The sequence below is a fragment of the Phocoena phocoena genome, chromosome 18 (assembly GCF_963924675.1).
Source record: "Phocoena phocoena chromosome 18, mPhoPho1.1, whole genome shotgun sequence".
NCBI lineage: Eukaryota > Metazoa > Chordata > Mammalia > Artiodactyla > Phocoenidae > Phocoena > Phocoena phocoena.
In genome coordinates this window covers 48308967-48331686 of record NC_089236.1, presented here as the reverse complement: position 1 = coordinate 48331686, position 22720 = coordinate 48308967, and the positions used below count along the sequence as shown (strand labels likewise).

The window sequence follows — 22720 nt, the reverse complement described above, 5'->3', positions numbered from 1 at the left end:
GAAATTTCTTTTTATTGCACATCTTGGCATGTTCCATTATTTCTTGCATTGCTGTCTTTCTGTCGTTTGATGGCAAACAATCTAGTAATTTCATGAGAGAGGGTACTGTGGTAAAGTACTGTGCTTCCCTTCAGAACTTTTACGGTGTTACATCTCTATCTTCTAAAGTCAAATTTCTAGGAACTATGAGGCCAAGCTGATCTTTATATCTTTGCAGGTATTTTATTTCTCTCTGGAATTGTTGATATTGTTTAGCTTTTCCCTGTTAATTTCTGTCTTCTTACCTTTTTCTAAGCTTTAGGAGAGTTCAGTGGCTTTTCCTGACATCCTTCTACTGGCATTTTTACTTACTTATAATAACTTCATGATTTTGATTTTAGCAATTTTTGAAAACACCAGAAACTTTTTCTGTATAATGCTTATTTTCTGTAAATACTACTTCCTCAAAACTTTCTGAAGAAACTAATTACAATACTTTGTAAGTTCTTTTCTGTTACAGAAATTTTTGTTTTCTCTGGAGAAGGGAGTCAGTTTCTCTGTTTATTGTGATTTTTCCCTTTTGTGCTATTAATTTTCTTCCAGTTTCTGACGGTCTTTGGTTGTGTGTTCCAATTTATGAATGAAGGAACAGATTAAATGTTTTCTTTCTGCTGCTATGGGCCATTCATCTGAATGAGACAGTTGAGTACAATCTCTGGATATGTGGATAAGAAAATCTGTCAAGCAGGCTCCACTCTAGGGTCCTCAGGTGGAAAGTAGGCTCTCTTGTCCAAAATGTGGAGTGTCCTAATATGTGGCCCCTTCGTTTTGGCAGTCCTAGTCTATTCCTGGCAAATGTTCCATTAATTTAGAAAGCCATTTGTCAAAATATCTTTTTAAATTCCTGCTTTTTAAAATTATAGAAGCATTACTTGTTCATTGTAAAATTCAAATACAGCAAAAGTGCCATGCCTCAAATTCTTTCCTTTTACCACTTGTATGAGACCTTTAAACACTCTTCTATAACAGTTTGATTTCTAATAATATTCATTAATTCTGATATGCTTTTATAGTGATTTTCAAAAACCTTACAGTATATATCTTATAATTCTAGTATATCAAATACATAAGACAATTACAGTAATTTCAAGAATGAAGGAAACATTCATTAAAATGAACAAATGTAGAACCGCATCTGATTACACAATTGAAACTTAAAACAAAACAATAAAACGCACATTGCAGTACAGTACTCTTCAAAATGGAAGAGTTAAGGACATTCTTATGAAAATTCCAGATGATGATGAAGATGATGACTGTTACTATACAATCTCTATAAAAGAGAGAAATTGCTCTCTTGAATCCGAAAGCACATATCTTGGCCATTTAATATAAACTATTTGCATAGAGGGTGGCATATTAAAACAGCTCAACTGCAGAGCAGCTGCTTAAGAGTATTGCATAGTTGATGCCAATAAATTGCTGAAAGTTGTAAACTCTGCAAAGATGTTGGCAAGGGGACACATAGATGGCATTTCTTGATGAAAATAGCTCTGACAAGTATAATGCAAACTATGTGCTCCACTGGAGGCTAAATGTAAGTGCTTTTTTAGAGGAGTAACAATGTATCTGGCAGTCAAGTCAGAATTCTGTGCATCTTTCCTACCTGAGCTAATGCAAGGTAGAAACCAACCTTGTTTTAAACCAAGTACATCCATATTTTGGAGGTTTAAACTTCATCTAAAAGAGTATTTAAACAACATTTTATTATGGAAATTTTCAAACATCCAAAGAGAAGAGAGCATGGCACAGTGAGCCCCCAGTGTCTATTGCCCAACTTTAATCATTATCAACATTTTGTCAGTATCATTTTTTTCAAACAGCTTTATTGAGATACAGTTCACATACCATATTGGTATCCATTTAAAGCATACAATTTTAAAACTTTTTTTTATCACCTCAGAAAGAAACACCAAGTCCTCTAGGAATCACTCCTCTATCCCATCTGGTCCTCAACTTCCTGACCTTAAGCAACCACTAATCGACTTTCTGTTTCTGTAGATTTCTCTGTTCTAGACATTTCAAATGAATGGAATCATATAATATGTGGTCTTTTGTGACCAGCTTCTTTTACCTAGCATAGTGTTTTCAAGGTTCATCGATGTTGTAAATCTATCAGTACTTCATTTCTTTTTATGACTAAGTAATATTCCATTGTATGGCTATACCACATTTTGTTTATCCATTCATCAGCTGGTGAACATTTGGGTTGTTGTGAATAATGCTGCTAACATCTAACATTCATGTACAAGTTTTTGTGTAGACATGTTTTCATTTCTCTTGAGTATAAACCTAGTTGTGGAATTGCTAGGCCACATGGTAACTCTATGCTTAATCATCTGAGGAACTGCCATAATGTTCTGTCAACACTGTTTTATCTACTTCCTTTCTAGTTATTTTGAAATATTTTAGAGATTTCAGACCTCAGATCATTTCACTTGTAAATACTTCAGTAGAGATTTTTAACAGATAAAGATTAAAAAAAACCCAACCCCACAATATCATTATCATATCTAACACTATAGTTTAAAAGAAAATGTAAATTTATTTCAAAGTCATCTATCAATACTCTAAGTGCTCAATGAGAATTTTAAATTATTAATATTATCAAAACAAATTTTTAACATAGTTCAATGTATGATTTTTGAAGAAGTAAAAATACACCTTGAAAGTCAATGGCACTATATTCTAAACAATACACAAAACAGATTTTGTATGGCAAATTAACATTCATGCAGTATTTACTATGTGCCAGGCTTTGCACTAAGTATTTTACATAAAAATTTAATCCTCTCCCAAATACCAAGAGGTAGATATGACTTCAATTTTCAAGATAAGGAAACTGAGGTCTGGAAGATTTTAAGAAATATAGCCAAGGACTTCCCTGGAGGCACAGTGGTTAAGAATCCGCCTGCCAATGCAGGGGGCATGGGTTTGAGCCCTGGTCCAGGAAGATCCCACATGTCGTGGAGCAACTAAGTCCATGTGCCACAACTACTGAGCCCACGTGCCACAACTACTGAAGCCTGCATACCTAGAGCCTGTGCTCTGCAACAAGAGAAGCCACCGCAATGAGAAGCCCATGCACCGCAATGAAGAGCAGCCCTGGCTCGCCGCAACTAGAGAAAGCCTGCGTGCAGCAATGAAGACGCAATGCGGCCAAAAAAAAAGCCAGATTCATTAGCTATTAAGAAATGTAATCAGGATTCAAATGGGTTCAAAGCTGTCATTATTTAGACATTATGTACACAGTAATGCAGATGCCTTCTGTCAAGGCCTTTGATAGCCGCAATTTCAGGTTTGGAAGGGACCTTCAAGTTATTTAACCTCTATACAAAACAAAGCAGAACAACAACAATAACACCTGAACAAAGCAAACAAAACATGTCTCCTTATAATATTTACCCTTAGGTTTTAATTTCAGCCTTTGCAGAGACATATCGCAAGTCTATTTCTGCCTACTTTGAATTTCTTGTATCTCTCTAAGTCTTTTCTTCTCTAAACACCCCCAATCCATTAATCTCTCTTATGACTGAAAAGAATTCTTTTATCATCTTGATTATTTTCCTCTGATTATCTCCTAGTATTCAAAGTTTTGGGCCTAGGACAGAATAAAGAAAGGAGTCTTGGCCAGAGCAGAGGGAAGTTAGGCTTATCTACTCCTTATTCTAATGCATTTCAGATGACAAACATTTTTGGAGTCATACCCTATCTACCACTGAAAGCTTAGTGAGAGCTCAAGTGTTCGGTGAATGAGACACAACTGTGCTGTCATAGCCTAGGGGACGTAACTAATCATCTACAACATTCTTTCCTAAATTTGGATATAATCTTAAGGTCATCTTCAACAGCGGAAGGTAGAGGAAGCTAGCAGTAACACAGTGAAGTAGGCCCCTCTGAACTGAAATTTACTGCGACTGTTGACTTAAAACAGAAGTGTGGGCACCCTGATTCTGTTCTGATTGGTTTGTGCAGACCCTTTCACTCATCTGATTACTGAATCGTACCTTGGACTTCTAACTGCTTTGCCTTCTGGTATTCACGTCCTCTTGGTGCCTGGCTTTCCCTTCTATACCAGTATTCATCTAGTTGCTGTCTGGCCTTTACTACTTCAGTATAATCGGATAGTTTTTGACGCATGTTCTTGTTGATTTCCATCATCAATTTCAGACTCCAGACTCTATCCTCCATTTTGAGCACTGGTGTCCAGAGCGTGACTCACTCCAGTGCCTGTACCTTCTTCGTGTTGTATTCCCTGCCTTCCCTCACTGTCAGCTCCTTCATATGGGATATAGATTTGTTAAGTTTAAATTAAAATACTGCCAAATAAGACCATAATCATTTCATTTCATTGTTAATAATCTCTCCTGGCCAACATATTTCCAGAGACTTACTTTAATAGCTTTGCAGTTTGTTTTGCGTGTTTCCTTATACGCTAGAAATTGTTTGGTTTGTTATAAACTGCTGCTATTCTAGAAGTCATAAAAACACAGGGTTAGAAATGATAGCAAGAGGTCATTTACTTGTTCCTTACTGATAAAAAAGAGTCAGAGAAGTGTACTTACTATTTAAAAGAAAACATACCAAACTTCTAAAATGTAGTGGGAAAAATACACATTTCATTCTTTAAAAAAAAAAAGCAAAAACAATAACTAGAAAATGACAGGTCTATATGATACATAATAGATGTGAAAGTGTGATGTGAAAAAAGTTAAAAGAGTATATATACACAGATAAAGTATTTTTATGATGAGATAGAATGTTTCACACAAGACAGAATTTTACTTGCAGGACACAACAGAGATATTTGTAATTTTAAAGCTGATGATGAAAAGATGAAAAATGAAGCCAAAATACTTATAAAATCAAAATAATCTGACCTAGTTCTACTAAGTTTTGTATAAGTCCACATAAACATAGAGGTCCACAGAGTACAATCTAAAAAAATTTGTATCTTTTATGCAATTCAAAATTGAGGAGAGGGAACATTCAGTTGCTGCGTCTGTCAAATGGGTATAAGACCATCACAGAGCTCTTGAGACACTTTAGTATAACATAATTGGGCTGAAAAATTTTAAAATATTTTGGTAGGAAGAAGTTATAAAAACTCAAGATATTATTATTACTTTTATACAGTAGGTTTAGTTTTGTCATACTTAAAGTATATTTAAATTCAACATTCACAAATGAGTATTTTTTGCAATAGTTTACTCCCTGAATTTCCTCAGACCTAAATTCACATACCCTTATATGGAAAAAATAAACATTCTAAAACTTTATAGGGAAAATATGACTTATACTGTATGTGTTTTAGGTTTCCACTATAATAACTGTCTTTAAAATATACATTTACATCTAGGAAATCAAAAACAAACTTGAACTTGAAGAGCACCACTACGATGAGAAATGTATGAATCTGAGAAATAATTACATCTTCATTTAAAGAAAAATTAACTTACCCACACACTTTTTGTTATTTTGGTCATACTGACTGTTCTGACTGTAAAATTTAAGTACATATGTGTATAAGAAAATCGTGTAAAAAGGTATTCTTAAGAAAATTTCAAAACAGTTAAGTATGAACCAAAAAGAATGACACACATATAGAAATATGTAATTTGTTTGAACCCTTTATGAAGTGGATTGCCTAAGGGGCACTTGTGATGCTGAAATGTCCCTGAAACTTTCCGAGAAATCACAAAGAACACAGGAGTTAGAGTCCTGGAACATAAACATACCATAAAAGAATGATAATTATACTGTGACTTCACTTTTCAGAAACCTGGCTAACTGTAGGGTTTGTTTTCTTTTTGTTAAGTGACATTCACTGCAATAAAAGGCAAGTTATCTGGAACCATGGGAGTTAGTCCAACCAGGTAAGTGTGAGGCCTTGCACATGCTAGGCACTTAGTAAGAAGTGGTTGGTTAAATGCTGGTTAAATACTAACTGAAATGCTTGTGGACCTTGAGAGAGATTATTGGCAGAAGTAGTGAGTGAAAGGGTAGAAGAATCTCAGGTTTGAGAAACAGATTTCTTATATTCCACAAATATTTACTTTTGAGGAGAGAGAATGTGAATATATTAAAGGCTGGTTTCTAATTTGACAGCTTCTATTGCAATTATTATTGAAGGTTGGAAAAGATCATAGTTAGTTTAACAAACATTCAATTGAATACTTACCAAATACTGTGCTAAAGGCTAATACACAAAGGAAAACTAGGCACTCTATTGGCAAGACAGATGTGTAATTGTGATATATAGTGATAGGAATATTAATACAAGTATTTTTAAAGTTACGGGAAAGAAGTAAAAAACAAAGATAAGTTTTTCTTTATTGAGTTATGAAGGGCTTCAAAGAATAGATAACATTTGAACTGACTCTTGAAAAGGAAGGAAAAGAGGGAAGGGTCCTACATTCACTGAGTTACTGTCACATGCCAGGAATGTACTACATTGTTTAATTCTCATATAACCCTGTAAAGTAGATATTACCTTTATTTATACATGAGAAAATTGAGTTTAGAGGGGTTAAATTATTGTCTCAAGAATCCATAGCTATTAAACTGTGAGCTTTAAGTGATTATGACATGTTGGCATAGGTTCATCATTTGTACCAAATGTCCACACTCTGGGGAGGCTGTGCATCGGGGGCGGCGGCAGGGGTATATGGGAAATCTCTGTACCTTCCTCTCAATCTTGCTGTGAACTTTAAACTGCTCTAAAAAATTTTCTTCAAAAAAAAAAAAAAAGAATCCATAGCTATTAAGTAGCAGAGCCATCCTGCCTGTCTGACTGCTGGCATTTCCCACAGTATTACAAAATATAGGTGATGTAAGGAATATAAGAGTAATTCCAGCCTTAGAATTTAAGAAGAGAGCTGAACAAGTAGATATGTAATTCTGGGTTAATCCAGCTGTCCACCTTCTCCATGGTTGCACCTAGCATGCTGAGTGTAAGCTGCTAGAGAAAAATTACACAGAATGGCACTACTACAAATATATGACATTTCATCTTGGCAATTATTTGTTTCTGTAATGTACATCACTCATTTATTACATAGCCATTTCAAACTTCTATTTTCCTCAAAACTCTGATCTTATCATGTGTCTTGCCCATTAGAAGGGAACTCCCTAAATTCTTACCACCAAACCTACTAACTTATTACTTTTAACGTAATTTTGATTTCTCCCCTGCAAAATGGAAAAGGTACCCCACCTGTCTAAAGTTAAATCCCATCACTTCGCCCTGGATTTGCTCCTTTCCCAACACTTTTGCTCACTTGATCATCCCTTTCTTTTGTACTTTCAATGTCTCTCTCTGTTTGGTTCCTTCCTATCCCCATTTAAGCCGGATACTCTCCAACTCTGGGAGGTAAAGGCCCTTGATCTCATGCTCCCTTCCTGATCACCTTATATTCTCTTATTCAAAGGGTTGCCTAGTTTTCCTTTTACTATTTTTCAACTTCTACTTATTTATCAGTTCACTGCAATCTGCCTTTAGTGCCACGAAACTGCTTTTTTTAAACATCTTGTTAAATCCAAATACCATTTTCTTTTTCATCTTTGTTCGACTTGGCCCCTTGGCAGCCTAAGCCACTGCTGACAACTTCCTCCCTTCTGAATGCTTCTGGCTTCGCATGGGTCTACTCTTTTCCTGAGGCACCTGCCATTTCTTTGGTCACTCCTCACTCTTCTTTGAGTAAGCATTTTTTGCTCTGCCCAGCCCTTAAATATTAGTGCTCATCAAGAATCTGTCCTAGGCCTTTTTCTGTTCTCACGCTATATACCCTTACTAGTTCATTTAATCTACTTCCATGTAAAGCACCATCTTTATGCTGTTGACTCTCAAATCTCCACCTCCAGATAACTTCTCTTTCTTGGGCTCCAGAACCTACATTTTTAACTCTCTACTGAATATATCCACTTAGATATTTTCTTGAGTTCTTCTTTCCCAAACCTATTCCTCCTATGTTCTTTGTAGCACCACCATAAACCCAGGATACAAGCCAAAACCCTAGGCATCAATTCTCATTCCTCCTCTCTTCATCATTCCCTAAATTCAGTCAGTCACCAAGCCCAGTGATTCTGCTTTCTAAATAGTTTTCAAATTGGTCCCTGCTTGTTGGACACCATCATCACCAGTTTAGTTCACGATACCACCTATTGCTCAATGAAATACTGAAATAGCTTCCTAAGTGGGGCTCTTACCACTCCCCCTAATACAGCTGCAAAAGAAATGAGAGAAAGGCTTTTATATCAGTTTCTTAAAATTATGCTCAGTATTCTATTAGATACATGGCTGATTAAAGATACTTCTCCTACTTTTGAAAGCTTAGATTCTAAGGACACATGATGAAATATATACAAATAAAAGCAGGATTAAAATTTCCAAAGGTGTTCAGCAAATCTTGTTTCATTAAGGCAAATATGAGTGGATAAATATGAATGAAAAATGAAGGCCATTAAAGAAGACTCGAGAGGTATGCTCAACGAGAGAGAAGCCATTCTAAGGAATCACATTTCGTATACTCAAAACTGAATGCTTAATTTGAAGCCCTGACAATGTTAACTAAGAGTGAGATCCTATCAATCTTTTCCTTTACCTTTTGTAAAACCTAATTATTTAAGATTTATATTTTTATACCTAAAAGCTCTTAGCATAAATGAAGACATTTAAGGGTAAAAAGGATTACATTCCACTTGAAAGACAAAGAAAAAGTTATTCTGAAGCATCAAAAGTGAAAGAAAAGAAAAAAAGATTACAACACCTGGATAAGATATTCAGCTCTGACTTTTCTGGCAACTAAGACGAAAAGGAAGCACATTAAATTACATAGTTTTCATTTTCTGTAAAAAAGACAGAAGGATATAACTTCATCTACAGAGGCAAAAATTTTCCTGGAACTCACACAAGCAGTAATTCATCCTGAGATTTTTGTCTAAATGTGACTAAGGAGAAAGATCATAAGCTTTTGTTTCAGAAAAAAAAAAAAAGTTTCGACAGTAAGTATGGTTGAGTTGCTTAACTCTTATCAGCATCAGTTTCGTCTGTAAAAGTAGGGACAAAGATATTTATCTCAGGGTACTGTAGCAAAGACTAAATTATGTAATATAAATGGAAGTACTTAGTAGATTGCCTTAAATAGTTTCACGAAACAAAGAGAAATGACACCAGATTTTATTCCGATCTTCTATAAAGGCAGAGGTCATGACATTCAATTGTGCCTTAATGGAAGGAATTTTGTTGGGAGAGATATTTTGCCCCTTTCCCCTTCTCTCTGCTTTCCAAAGGTTTCACTGAATACAGGGACAGAACCTGGAGAATTCAGAATAGACGGACGTGGACAGATATGAGATCTCAATTCAATTTATGATCACATCTTTCAGTTAGTATTTTTTGGGCAGATCCTTTAACCTAATATATTTACTCAGCTGAGCTTTGTAGTCTGAAAAGGCAAAATAAAAAAGGCTAATTTTCTCCATACTCACCCTCTCTTCACTTTTTTTTTATTATTAGGTTAATACATTTTCTCTAAAGATGAGAATAAAAATCACCTAATACACTTTCCAAACACACACAACCATTTTTTTTTTTTTTTGCGGTAAGCGGGCCTCTCACCGTCGTGGCCTCTCCCGTTGCAGAGCACAGGCTCTGGACGCACAGGCTCAGCGGCCATGGCTCACGGGCCCAGCTGCCCCGCGGCATGCGGGATCCTCCCAGACGGGGGCACGAACCCGTGTCCCCTGCATCGGCAGGCAGACTCTCAACCACTGCGCCACCAGGGAAGCCCCACACAACCATTTTTGAATGTATAAATGCTAGAAGTTTATAGAATAAGAGGCCACTATGGATTTTATCATTCCTGGAAACCCTTAGGACCACAATTGAACTCCCAACGTGAGAGAAGTTTTAAGCTAACAGTTTTGAGCTAACACGAATAGAAAATAAATCTTCTGTGGCCATGCCTCAACTATCCTAGCATTGTCAACCTAGAACTATCCCACTCATTTTCTTTTTTCATGTAACACATATTGGACAACTATGTAAATGAGGTGGGGATCTCATTTCATATTACCATAAACAGTCTTACCAGAACTAAGTGACACCACTTAAAAAGTTAGAGCAAGAGCTGCCCAGTGCAAAAAGAAAATGAAACACTTTAAATGTTCATTTGGTCTCTTTATGAGTCACTAATTTAAACTGAGAAAATTTAGCTGATTGAAGCAATGATTCATACTAGATCATTTTCACAGGGTCCTGACTAGGGTAAGGCAAGGTCTCAGGTGCCAGCGCTGCACTGTGCATGCCTCTGAGAGGGGGCACCTCCTCTATTCTGTGCCTTCAGTGCCTGGCTGCCCTCACCTTAGTCTCAGCCCTGATTTTAACTTGCAAAAAATTTTATTTATCCAAGTTATTCTTATTCAACTGTTATCTACTGGCTGTTCTGGGCACTTCCCCCAATTCCCCTGACACCATTTCTAGATGATATGCATCTTTGAGCTGCTTCCAGGAATATTCCCTAGTTCATCTCTCTCAATAATTTCCTTCCAATAATTTCTTCCCAAATACCTGATATATCTTTCCCAGACTAGGAAACAATGTCTTCAGGATACTCATAAACCAATGATCTGTTTTGAGCATTTTTTCTCTGTTAGGACAGCAAAACGGTAAAAACATGGCTAAGACAAGGCAGTGATAGTACAGTGGAAAAAATTCATGGATTAAAAAACTAGGCTTAACGGTACCAACTGCTGGCAAGGATGCAGAGCAACTGGAACTCTCATTCACTGCTGGTGGGAATGCAAAAGACACAGTCACTTTGGAAAATAGTCTGGTGGTTTCTTACAACATGAAACACTTTCCATATGACCCAGCAGTCCTGTTCCTCGTATTTACCAAGAGAAATGGAAACTTATATTTACACAAAAATACGTACACAATTGTGTACAGCAGCTTTATTTATAGGCACTCCCAAATGAAAACAGTTCAAATGTCCATCAGCTGGTGAATGGATTAACAAACTGTGGTATATCCATACAATGGAATACTACTCAGCAATAAAAATTAGGACAAATTACTAATATTTACAACAACATAGATTGATCTGTTTCATGGTAAGTGAAAAAACCGAGACTAAAAAGACTAATAGGGCTTCCCTGGTGGCGCAGTGGTTGAGAGTCCACCTGCCGATGCAGGGGACACGGGTTCGTGCTCCGGTCTGGGAAGATCCCACATGCCGTGGAGCAGCTGGGCCCGTGGGCCATGGCCGCTGGGCCTGAGCATCTGGAGCCTGTGCTCCACAATGGGAGAGGCCACAACAGTGAGAGGCCTGCACACCACAAAAAAAAAAAAAAAAAAAAAAAAAGGCAAAACTATAGGGATAGAAAACAGATCAACCGGAGTTAGGGAAAAGGGTCACTACAAAGGGGTCAAGAGGGAATTTTTTGGGGTGATGGAACGATTTTATATATTGATTATGGTGATGGTTACACAACTGTACGCATTAGTCAAAAATCATAGAAACGTATGCTGGAAAGGGTAAATTTTATTGTATATCATATCTCAATAAATCTGACTTAAAAAAATGAGGAAAAAAAACTGGGGTTATCTCTTAGTTACCACCTGGCTCTGGGGAAGCCACAAAAACCTGATTTTCTTCTTTTATAAAATAGGGATTCTGTTACCTTTAAAATATTTTTTGTGAGGAACAAATTAAAAGAAAACTTATGAATTTTAAAGTTCAATACAAATATTGTACACCAGGCACTGGCCATACAATGATGAATAAGACAGAGGTACACTAAAGAAATGTACTGTCTAGGGACTTCCCTGGTGGTCCAGGGGGAAAGACTCAGCACTCCCAACGCAAGGAGCCTGGGTCTGACCCCTGGTCACGGAACTAGATCCCACATGCTGCAACTAAGAGTCCACATGCCACAACTAAAATATCCCGCATACCACAACTAAAGATACTGCATGCCACAACTAAGACCCGACGCAGCCAAATAAATATTAAAAAAAAAAAAAAAAGAAATTTACTGTCTAGAGGGAGAAAGGGATAAGACAGATAATTATTAAATAACATGGAAATTCAATGACAGAGATATGAACAAGGCAATAGGGGCCATCAAGAAAGAGCATTCCAGAAATAAGAATTAACTCATAATTAACACAGACTACTGGGATCCAATAATCTTAACCCAATATGATTTTGAAAAAGCCTAAGGTGGTAAAAATTATGACAAAATGGAAAAAGTACCTCACGATGATTCAGAAGTTGTTCCAAATCTAATGCCATTTGATTCTTCATGTGCTGTAAAGCTGACTTTTCTTTATTTAAATTGCTGGAAAAAAAAAACCCACCAAGTTTTTAAAAGTTGTCATACTAATATAAATTTAATTAACAAATAATAAATAGCAAAAGACTAAATCTGATGGTTTGAATTAAAGAAAAATTAAATTTATAGTTCATAAAGATATCAGATCAGTGACTACAATGTTTGATTCAATCATTGGCCTGGCTATTTTATAAGAATACTTTTTCTTTTCACAACTATTTGACAATGCAACTGAGATGCTTTCTGAGAATACTTTCCTGCCTAGTAGGGGCATAAAATTGGTGTTTTAAAGATGACTGGTTACTCCTGAAATGTAAAAAGATGAAGTGGGACTTATATAAAAGGTAAAAAGAAAGTACGTATGGGCACCATATTAAAATTTGAGACACTGAAAGTCAAAGTACAACATTTATCCTTAAAACTGAAAGTAGTATCTTATAATTTATCACATACTAAATTACCAGGTATATAACTGAGTGAGATAAATGAATCAGATATTTGATCTACAGTAAATTCGGGGAAACAATTTTTTTTTTTTGCGGTACACGGGCCTCTCACTGCTGTGGCCTCTCCCGTTGCGGAGCACAGGCTCAGTGGCCATGGCTCACGGGCCCAGCTGCTCCATGGCATGTGGGATCTTCCCGGACCGGGGCATAAACCCGTGTCCCCTGCATCGGCAGGGGGACTCTCAACCACTGCGCCACCAGGGAAGCCCTCGGGGAAACAATTTTTGTCTCCAAATTCTTAGTTCAATCTTCAACTTCTAAGTCCGCATTGTGAATTTCTTTTTGAAATGACCTATCTTCTGATAGGAAAGGATGAGAAGCCTAATTGTAAGGACATGTTAATATTTTAAAACATAAATATTTGAGGCCTGTCTTATATTGTCAGGAGTTTGATTATTCAACATATAAAAATATTTAGAACCATTAAATAAAATATTCTTTGAATGCCACTGGGATGAGTCTACCCAGAAAGCACTACAAGGATTAAGAAAAGCAACACTGAATTGAAGCAACATAATTCCTTGAATGTCAAAACAAAATCTGTAACGGTAAAATTAATGAGAATTGTTTTGCTGAACAGGTAAGATGTTTTAAGTTATACTTTAAGAAAATAGAATGCCACCAATTTTCAAAATATTACGGAGAAGTTTTTTTAAACTCAGTGAATAGTAGTAGTATTCTGAAAGCACTGGTAATTCCAAGGACTTAAGAGTAAAAAAAAACATACATTTTCCTCCTTCCTACTAATTGAGAACTTCCCCAAGGAAGCATCAGAGTTTGTCCTCTGAGAAGAAAGACTAGATGCAACTCTGACTTCTGTTTCCAACTGTGCCACTGACTCAACTGTGTGGTGTAAAGCACGACACATACCACCCCACTGAACCTGTTTTCACATCCGTAAAAGTGGAAAATAATACTCATGTATGTCAAAGGGACATGTGAATTATCTAATGAATGATTACATAAAACACCGAGCACATAAAACTCTACAAAATGCTATATCGTTTTACTAATTTAGATGAGAAACAGTCATCAGAGGAAAACAGTAATTAAATGTCAATAAAGGTAAGCAGCTCAGCATAAAAACAAACTGACTTTTGGAGTTAGGCGTCAGAGATCCTACTGAGCCGAGGAGTTGAAAAGAACTAGATGATAAAAAGGAAACTGAGCGCTGTGTTCTGCTTGAGTCCCCCAAAGCACGGTAAAGATCAGGTGTTTCTGTAACTTTAAAATTCTCTCTTTAGCTAGGGTCACACTGAAGACAAAATATTTTTCTTTCTTTTATTTTTCTATTATTTTTTGGCTGTGTTTGGTCTTCGTTGCTGCATGTGGGCTTTCTCTAGTTGCGGTGGGCAGGGGCTACTCTTCATTGCGGTGCACGGGCTTCTCACTGCAGTGGCTTCTCTTGTTGCAAAGCACAGGCTCTAGAATGTGCAGGCTTCCGTAGTTGCGGCGTGTGGGCTCAGTAGTTGCGGCGCGTGGGCTCAGTAGTTGCGGTGTGCGGGCTTAGCCGCTCTGTGCCACCTGGGATCTTCCCGGACCAGGGCTCGAACCTGTGTCCCCTGCACTGGTGGGTGGATTCTTAACCACTGAGCCACCAGGGAAGTCCCCAAAATATTTTTCAAAGTGAAAATAAATGTTCAGTAAATACGAATAGGAATATTCAAGGAACAGATGTGTTCATATACATGCACATATACATGTTCGTATACATGTACTCACATACACACAGAATGTAAACATGCGCTTACATGCAGTACATACATGGGTGCGCTTGCACAAACACATACACAGACACACGACACACACACGTAGGCTCTCAAATACCAACAGACCCATTAAATAAAGTGTAGTGTAATAGGAACGGAATGTTGATGTAATTAAAGAATTTTGACTGAATAATTCATTACAAATGCTTTATATGTAGTGTTTAATTTTTTCAGAATAAAGTAAGTATTCCATATTTAAATAACAAAACTAAACATATAACATGGAATAAAAGGTAAGTGGATAAACTGGTTGACAAAGCAACTCAGTTCTATTTGCAAGACGTTGCCTCCACAGACAATACTTGGATATATATTTTCAAAGTCTTAGCCTTCTCTTTCTTAAATTACAAGGGAGACTACCTTCAACACGTGGGTCTCTAAAACTGAATACGATGATGATTATACTGTGTTCTTCCACACACAGTAATTACTCAATAGAAGTTTAGTCTCCATAAGACATTTCATAACAGTGGAAACTTACCTTTAAAAATACAAAGCTTCTATGTGTGACTCATAAAGCAACTACAAAACAAATCTCCTTATGAGCACGTCTACCGTGAATGGTATATTACACCCATAATTGTTCAATTCACTGTTAATTATTACTCAGAAATTCATGTTTATGGCTCTGTTTCACCTGCTATATGAAAACATATTCCTGATATATTGTTCTTTAACTTCCTGGATCAATATACTCTGGCCTAGCCTTATAAGTGCCTAAGTAGTCTTTTCTTCCTAAATGACTAGTTAACGATAAATGGCGAATTGAAAACAGAGAAAGAAAACTTATGCTAATTATTCTCTTTCTATGCTTCCTTTGGTCCTGAACTATAGATCAAACACTATAACGCAGATTGTCTCTTATGGATTGGTGGAGGAGAGTTAAAAGTACTACTTTTAGAACAGAGTATTACTTTAATGACAGTTAGTAGTGATATCTCAAATGTTAGCTTTTAACATGTTTATCACAATTTCATTTTAGTGCATGTTTGCGCTAATCTTTCTAGGCATTGAATAAATTGTATCGATGGCTAAATTGGCAAGTTGTGGATGTGATATTGTTTTATTTTGTAAGAAAATGATAAAATTTATATTCAGTTCTTTAAAGAGCTTTTATTGTATAAGCTAGAGAAACATTTACAAATTAACCAGTTAATGTAAGTATTCTTTACAATTAAAATCCACACCCAGCAAAAAGTAACAGGAATGATCAAGGAACATAATCACTTAGTCATCTTTCTGGATGGATCATCGAATGTTTAAATTTCGAATTAATGAAGGACAAAAGGAAGGGAGGTAACATTTACTGAGCTCCTCCTGTGTGCCGGAAGCTTTTTATATATATTACTTCATTTAATTTTCACAACTACCCCTTGATGTTCACATTAATATCTACATTTTACAGACACATTTACCATGAGAAGAGAAATCAGGCTGACGTGTAGTCAAAGCCCAGGATAATTCTACTCTATTTGAAATGCCGTTGGCTCAGAGTCAGGGTGATGGTAGATAGAAATGTGATCTAACCTGTTGTATCTGACTTGTTGATTGTATTGTATGGCATCACATCCTTTCATTCACGTCATCAGGGTACAGCTACAGCATCTCACAAGCCATAATTAAAATTCTGAAAGCACCTTAACTTTTCACATTAGAAGATAGTTGCTTCAATGAAGAGCAAGACTTCATATCCTGTGAAATATTAGTTCAGAATCTACTAAAATAGTATACAATAAATATATGAGACACAGACAGCTTTAAAGCCTTCAGATGTTTAGCACACAAAATATTTTGTTTTTGTTTAATTCCATAATTGGCATAGTTCTTGTGATTACTGTTGCTGTAATTAAGGGAGTCCTAATTTTTGTCAAAATTCAGCATATTTTGAGAAATGTTATTTCTCACTTCAAAGATAATTTTCAACACAAAAATATGTTAAATATAAGACAATACTAGTAATAGCAAACATTTAAAAAGCATTTTTAACAATGTATAGGAATAGTGCTATATATATTACAAAGGTTATATCATTTAATCCTCTGAATAACCATGTGAATTAGGTGCTGTTGGTGCTACTCTCATTTCACAGATGAGAAAATTGGCTATAGGGTCCAATACCATAGCTATTAGCTAGCCACAAGTGGCAATGAAAATTAGTATTAATTTAATTCAAATAAAATTAAAATTTTAGTTCCTCAGAAACACTAACCATATTTCAGATGCCCAATAGCCACATGTAGCTAGCAGCTACCATATTGGACAATGCAGATAGGGAATTTTTTTTTTTATTATGAAATATTTCAAGAGAGAAACTATAACAATGTATCTGTCACCCAGCCTCAACAATTATCAACTCATTAAAAGCCTTCCTTTTAACCACTATTCTACACTTTTTTTTTTTTGCTTCTTTTCGTTAATTACATTAGTTAAAGAAAAATTATCCCTTATTCAGATTAGAACATAGGGAGGCAGTATAACATAATGGTTAAGAGTATGGAATTAGAAAGCAGACAGATCTGGATTCAAATTTTGGCCCTATCACAAAACTAATATGTTTTTAGATGACAAGGTGCTAAATTTCTCTAGGGCTGAATTTGTTCATCATTACAATTTTCTCCTGTAGCTGGCTATTATTTTTCTTTATATTAAACATTTTCAGCTTTCCTAGTTCTTGGTAAAATAACTATTCAAATAAACCTACTTGAAGGTAACTGTGAAAGAGGTAATTTTTTCCACAGGCCTTTTATATATCCCTGCTCCAAGATTACAAAGGTAAGACAAAACACTATACAAAATTTCAAATATATCAAATATATAATATGGAAAGAAAATATAATATGGAAAGAAAAGGTTCTCTTTGGGGTTCTTTCCTCAATTTCCTTAAGATAAGCAAGTCTCCAGTGAATGATGAGACATAATTTCTATTGCTCCCAACAGCTATTTATAGAACTATTTAATTAATTCACTGAATTGATTTATTAATGCTGGTTATGAATATTCTAAATATTAATTTTAACTTTAAAGTTAATCTACAAATAAATTGTTACTCATGTTGACATTTAAAACATAAATGTGATTTTAAATGACTTCATTATATTGTCAAAAAATTCTGATCAGGAATAAAGTTTTGGACCAATTATTTTGGTGGGGTAGAAACGAGAGGAAAAGATAGCTACTCTGATTTATCAAAAAGAACACTCACAGTTTGGAGTTAATTACCAGCAGTTTTATATTTTTGGTTATATATCTTAGGAAACCTGAATTTAATAGCTATCTTTTCCAATAACTATATTTTTCAATAAACTACCTTTTCTAATTCCTTAATTTAAGAATTTTCTCTCCCATCTAATTCTTTGCTTCTACCTTTATAAATTGGTTGATAATTTATCTAATTACTTATTCTAAATAATCTTAAAATCTAATAACAAGCCAACTAACTAAGCATCCATGAATTAAAACCTCTTTCTTTATATAGAATCATTCTTCTACTGTTATTTAAAAAGACTAAAATGATCATATAGATGAACAGGTAAAGAATTTGAATGATTATTCAGTGGAGCAAGTCTTTTGGATAAGGTGTCATGTAAGAAAACAATTTCAATCATCTAAGGAAGTGAAAGGAATTTATTTACATCGAGGTAATTCATGGTTTACTTCATGTAAAGGGTCAGTGGAAGAAATGCCTAAAAATTCCTTGGTAAAGTCAACATGAATCTAAGTAAATTTGTACATTTTATCTGTTTTTGAACACCTTAAATGTGATGTGCCTTAGTTTTTCTAAGAGAAATTGAACTCATTACATTTAAGACCCCCTTCGTTATTTCAATATTTTCTTCACAATTTCCAACCTGAATTCGTCTATAGCAGTATTGTGCTTACAATGCCTTTATTACTCAAATAAAAGATTTGTAGATGGTTTACCTGACGTCTTTCTCAAGTTGGGTAATACACTCCTTCAGTGAATCAATCTTAGAATCTCTCTGGCGCACTGATTCAATGAGATACCTGTAAGGTTGTTGAGTCTGGTTTAACAGAGAATTGGCCCTGTCAAGCTAAAGAAAAACAGATTTCATTAAAATCTAGACAATTTTATAAGAACCTAAAATTGTTCAAAATGTTCTAGCACAGATACAGTACACCAACTCTCCCTTATATGAATTACTCTGAAAAGCTCTTCCTGTATAAATTCGAAGGTTTTAAAAATTATTAATCAACAAAACTATTCTTTAGCTAAAAATGAAACTTTTATTTGAACTTTATTTCTACTCAAAATAATATAATCACATGATAATTTAGTAATTTTTCATGTCTTCATATTCCCTTCCATCTTTACTTATGTACCTAAACCACTATATATAATTTATGTACGTAAATCACTATGTATAATTAAAATTTTAAACAATTATGTTTAAAATATAAATAACATAAAATTTACCATTTTATCCAATTTACAGTGTACAATTCAGGGGCATTAAGTACATTCTTGATGTGTAACCATCACTAGTATCTATTTCCAGAACATGTTCATCAACCCAAACAGAAACTCTATACCCATTAAGCAAAAACACTCCTCTTATCCCCCAGTTCCTGGAAACCCCTATTCTCTGTCTGTATGTATTTGCCTATTCTAGATACCTCATGTAAGTGGAATCATATGATATTTGTCATTTTTTGTCTGCTTAATTTACTTATTATAATGTTTTCAAGGTTCACCCAGGTTGTACCATGTATCAGAACTTCATTCCTTTTTATGGCTAAATAATATTCCAATGTATGTTTATAGTATATTTTATTTATTCATTCATCTGTTGGTGGATACTTGTGTTGTTTCCACTTTTTGGCTATTGTGACCAATGTTGTGGTGTATAAATATCTGTTTTGAGTCCCTGTTTTCAATTCCTTTGGGTATCTACCTAGGAGTGGAGTGGAATTGCTAGGTCAATGATAATTCTATATTTAACTTTTTGAGGAACTGCCAGCTGTTTTTCATAGTGGCTGCATCATCTTAGATTCCTACCAGAAATGCACTTGGTTCCAATTTCTCCACATCCTCGCCAACAAAGTTATTTTACGTGCCTATTGGCCATTTGTATATCCTCTTTGGAGAAATGTCTATTCAGGTCTTTTGCCCATATTTTAGTTAGGCTGTCTTTTTTTTTTCTTTTTTTTGCTGTTGAATTGTAGGAGGTCTTTATATATTATGGATATTAAGCCCTTATTAGCTGTATGATTTGCAAATATTGTCTCCTATTCTGTGGGTTGTCTTTTCACTATCTTGATACTGCCCTCTGGATCACAAAAGTTTTTAATTTTGATGAAATCCAACTTACCTACTTTTCTTTTGTTGTCCATACTTTTGGTGTCATTTTAAAGAAACCACTACCAAATCCAAGGTCATAAAGATATTCTCCTATGTTTTCTTCTATGAGTTTTATACCTTTCTTTTTGAAATTTAGGACTTTGATCCATTTTGAGTTAATTTTTGTATATAGTGTAAGACATGGGTCTAATTTCAATCTTTTACACATAGATATCCAATTTTACCAGCACCATTTGTTGAAAAGACTGTCTTTTCTCCATTGAGTGGTCTTGGCAACCTTACTGGAAAAACCATATATGTGAGATTTACTTCTGGGCTCTCTATTCTACTCCATCAGTCTTATATGTCTATCCTTAAGCCAGCACAACACTGTTGTGATTACTGTAACTTCACAGTAAATTTTAAAATCTGAGTTTTTCAACTTTTGTTTTTTAAGATTGTTCTGGCTATTTGGGGTCACCTGAAATTCCACATGAATTTTAGAATGGGTTTTTCTATTGCTGCAAAAACATGCCTTTGGGATTCTGATACAGACTACACTGAATCTGTAAGCTGTTTTGGGTGGTACTGTTATCTATCTTAACAATATTAAGTCTTCTATATACAGATGGCTAACAGGCACATGAAAAGATGTTCAACATTGCTAATCATCTGAGAAATGCAAATCAAAATCACAGTAAGATACCACCTCACACCTGTCAGAACAGCTATCACCAAAAAGACCACAAATAACAAATGTTGGAGGGGATGTGGAGAAAAGGGAACCCTCGTGCACTGTTGGTGGGAATGTAAATTGATACAGCCACTATGGAGAACGGTCTGGAGTTTCCTTTAAAAACTAAAAATAGAACTACAATATGATCCAGCAATCCTATTCCTGGGCATATATCCAGAAAAGATGAAAACTCTAATTTGAAAAGATACACACAACCCAATACTCACAGTAGTATTACTTACAATAGGCAAGACATGGAAGCAACCTAAGTGTCCATCAACAGATGAATGGATAAAGAAGATGTGGTATACACACACACACACACACACACACACACACACACACACACAATGGAATACTACTCAGCCATAAAAAAGAATGAAATTTTGCCACTGGCAACACCATGGATGGACTTGGAGGGTATTATGCTTAGTGAAATAAGTCAGACAGAGAAAGACAAATACTATAATGTTATTTATCTGTGGAATCTAAAGAATACAACAAACTAGTGAATATAACAAAAAAGAAAAGGACTCTCAGATATAGAAAAGAAACTAGTGGTTATCAGTGGAAAGAGGGAAAAGAGGGAGGAGGAAGAGAGGGGTAGGGGAAGTACAAACTAGTAGGTATAAAATAAATAAGTGGGAACTCCCTGGCGATCCAGTGGTTAGGAGTCCATGCTCTCACTGCTGAGGGTCCGGGTTTAATCCCTGGTTGGGGAACTAAGATCTCACAAGCTGAGTGGCCAAAAAAAAAAAAAAAGCTACAAGAATATAATGTACACCACAAGAAATATAGCCAATAGTTTATAATAAATATAAATGGAGTATAATCTTTAAAAATTGTGAATCACTATGTTGTATACCTCAAACTTATACAATGTTGTAAATCAATGATACCTCAACTTAAAAAATTCAAGAAAATAACCCCCAAACCAACCAACCAAAAAACAATCTTAAGTCTTTTTTTTTTTTTTTTTTTGCTGTACGTGGGCCTCTCACTGTTGTGGCCTCTCCCGTTGCAGAGCACAGGCTCTGGACACACAGGCTCAGCGGCCATGGCTCACGGGCCCAGCCACTCCGCGGGCATGTGGGATCTTCCCGGACCGGGGCACGAACCCGTGTCGCCTGTATCGGAAGGCGGACTCTCAACCACTGCGCCACCAGGGAAGCCCAATCTTAAGTCTTCTAATCCATTAGCCTGGGATGTCTTTCCATTTATTAGGTCTTCTTTAATTTTTTTCAGGAATGTTTTGTAGTTTTCAGTGTACAAGTCTTTCTCCCCTTTGATCAAATTTATTTCTATTTTATTTTATAAATGAAATTATTTTAGTTCCTTTCTGGATTGTTCAATGTTAATATACTATGTACAACTTAGTACAGTTGTATACTATGTATATAGTTGTATATATACTATGTTGTATACTATGTACAACTTTATATTATTCTTTTTTACTTTACCTTATATCATAATCATTCTTCCAGGCTGTTAGAATACCTTCATTTATATTTTTGTATTTTTAATGGTTACAAAACTGTCTAGTAAGCCAATGTGCTAGAGTTTAATTACATTGTTTATACTAGTAAACATTTAGGATGCTATCAATTTTTGACTAGTATAAATAATGCTAAAACAAACTAGTTTTGTATTGTAGATGTTTTATCTTTTTCTCATATTTATTTATTTGGTTGCGCTGTGCGGGCTCCTTAGTTGCGGCAGAAGGGCTCCTTAGTTGCAGCACGTGGGATCCTTAGTTGTGGCTTGCTGGCTCCTTAGCTGTGTCATGTGAACTCTTAGTTGCGTCATGCATGAGGGATCTAGTTCCCTGACCAGGTATTGAACCCAGGCCCCCTGCATTGGGAGCTCAGAGTTCTATCCACTGTGCCCCCAGGGAAGTCCCTAGACGTTTTTTCTTAATATTTTGTTTGTTAAATTTTTTCAGAACAGAAGATGCACTAAGGTTAAAGGAGTATAACTATGTAATACACTTGACACATAAGACCAAAGTTCTTTCTAAAGGATTTTATCATTT

General features: G+C 35.4%; 1 protein-coding gene across 1 annotated transcript in view; it reads right to left on the bottom strand.

Annotated features, from left to right (window-relative positions):
* PIBF1 (progesterone immunomodulatory binding factor 1) overlaps nt 1-22720 on the bottom strand; it is a 199467-nt gene that overhangs the window by 5685 nt on the left and 171062 nt on the right. The window contains exons 14-15 of the mRNA XM_065895935.1: nt 18575-18705; nt 12300-12384 (exon numbers count right to left, since the gene is read on the bottom strand). Of these exons, the coding sequence (XP_065752007.1) occupies nt 12300-12384; nt 18575-18705 (216 nt within the window). The remainder of the gene's footprint in view (nt 1-12299; nt 12385-18574; nt 18706-22720) is intronic.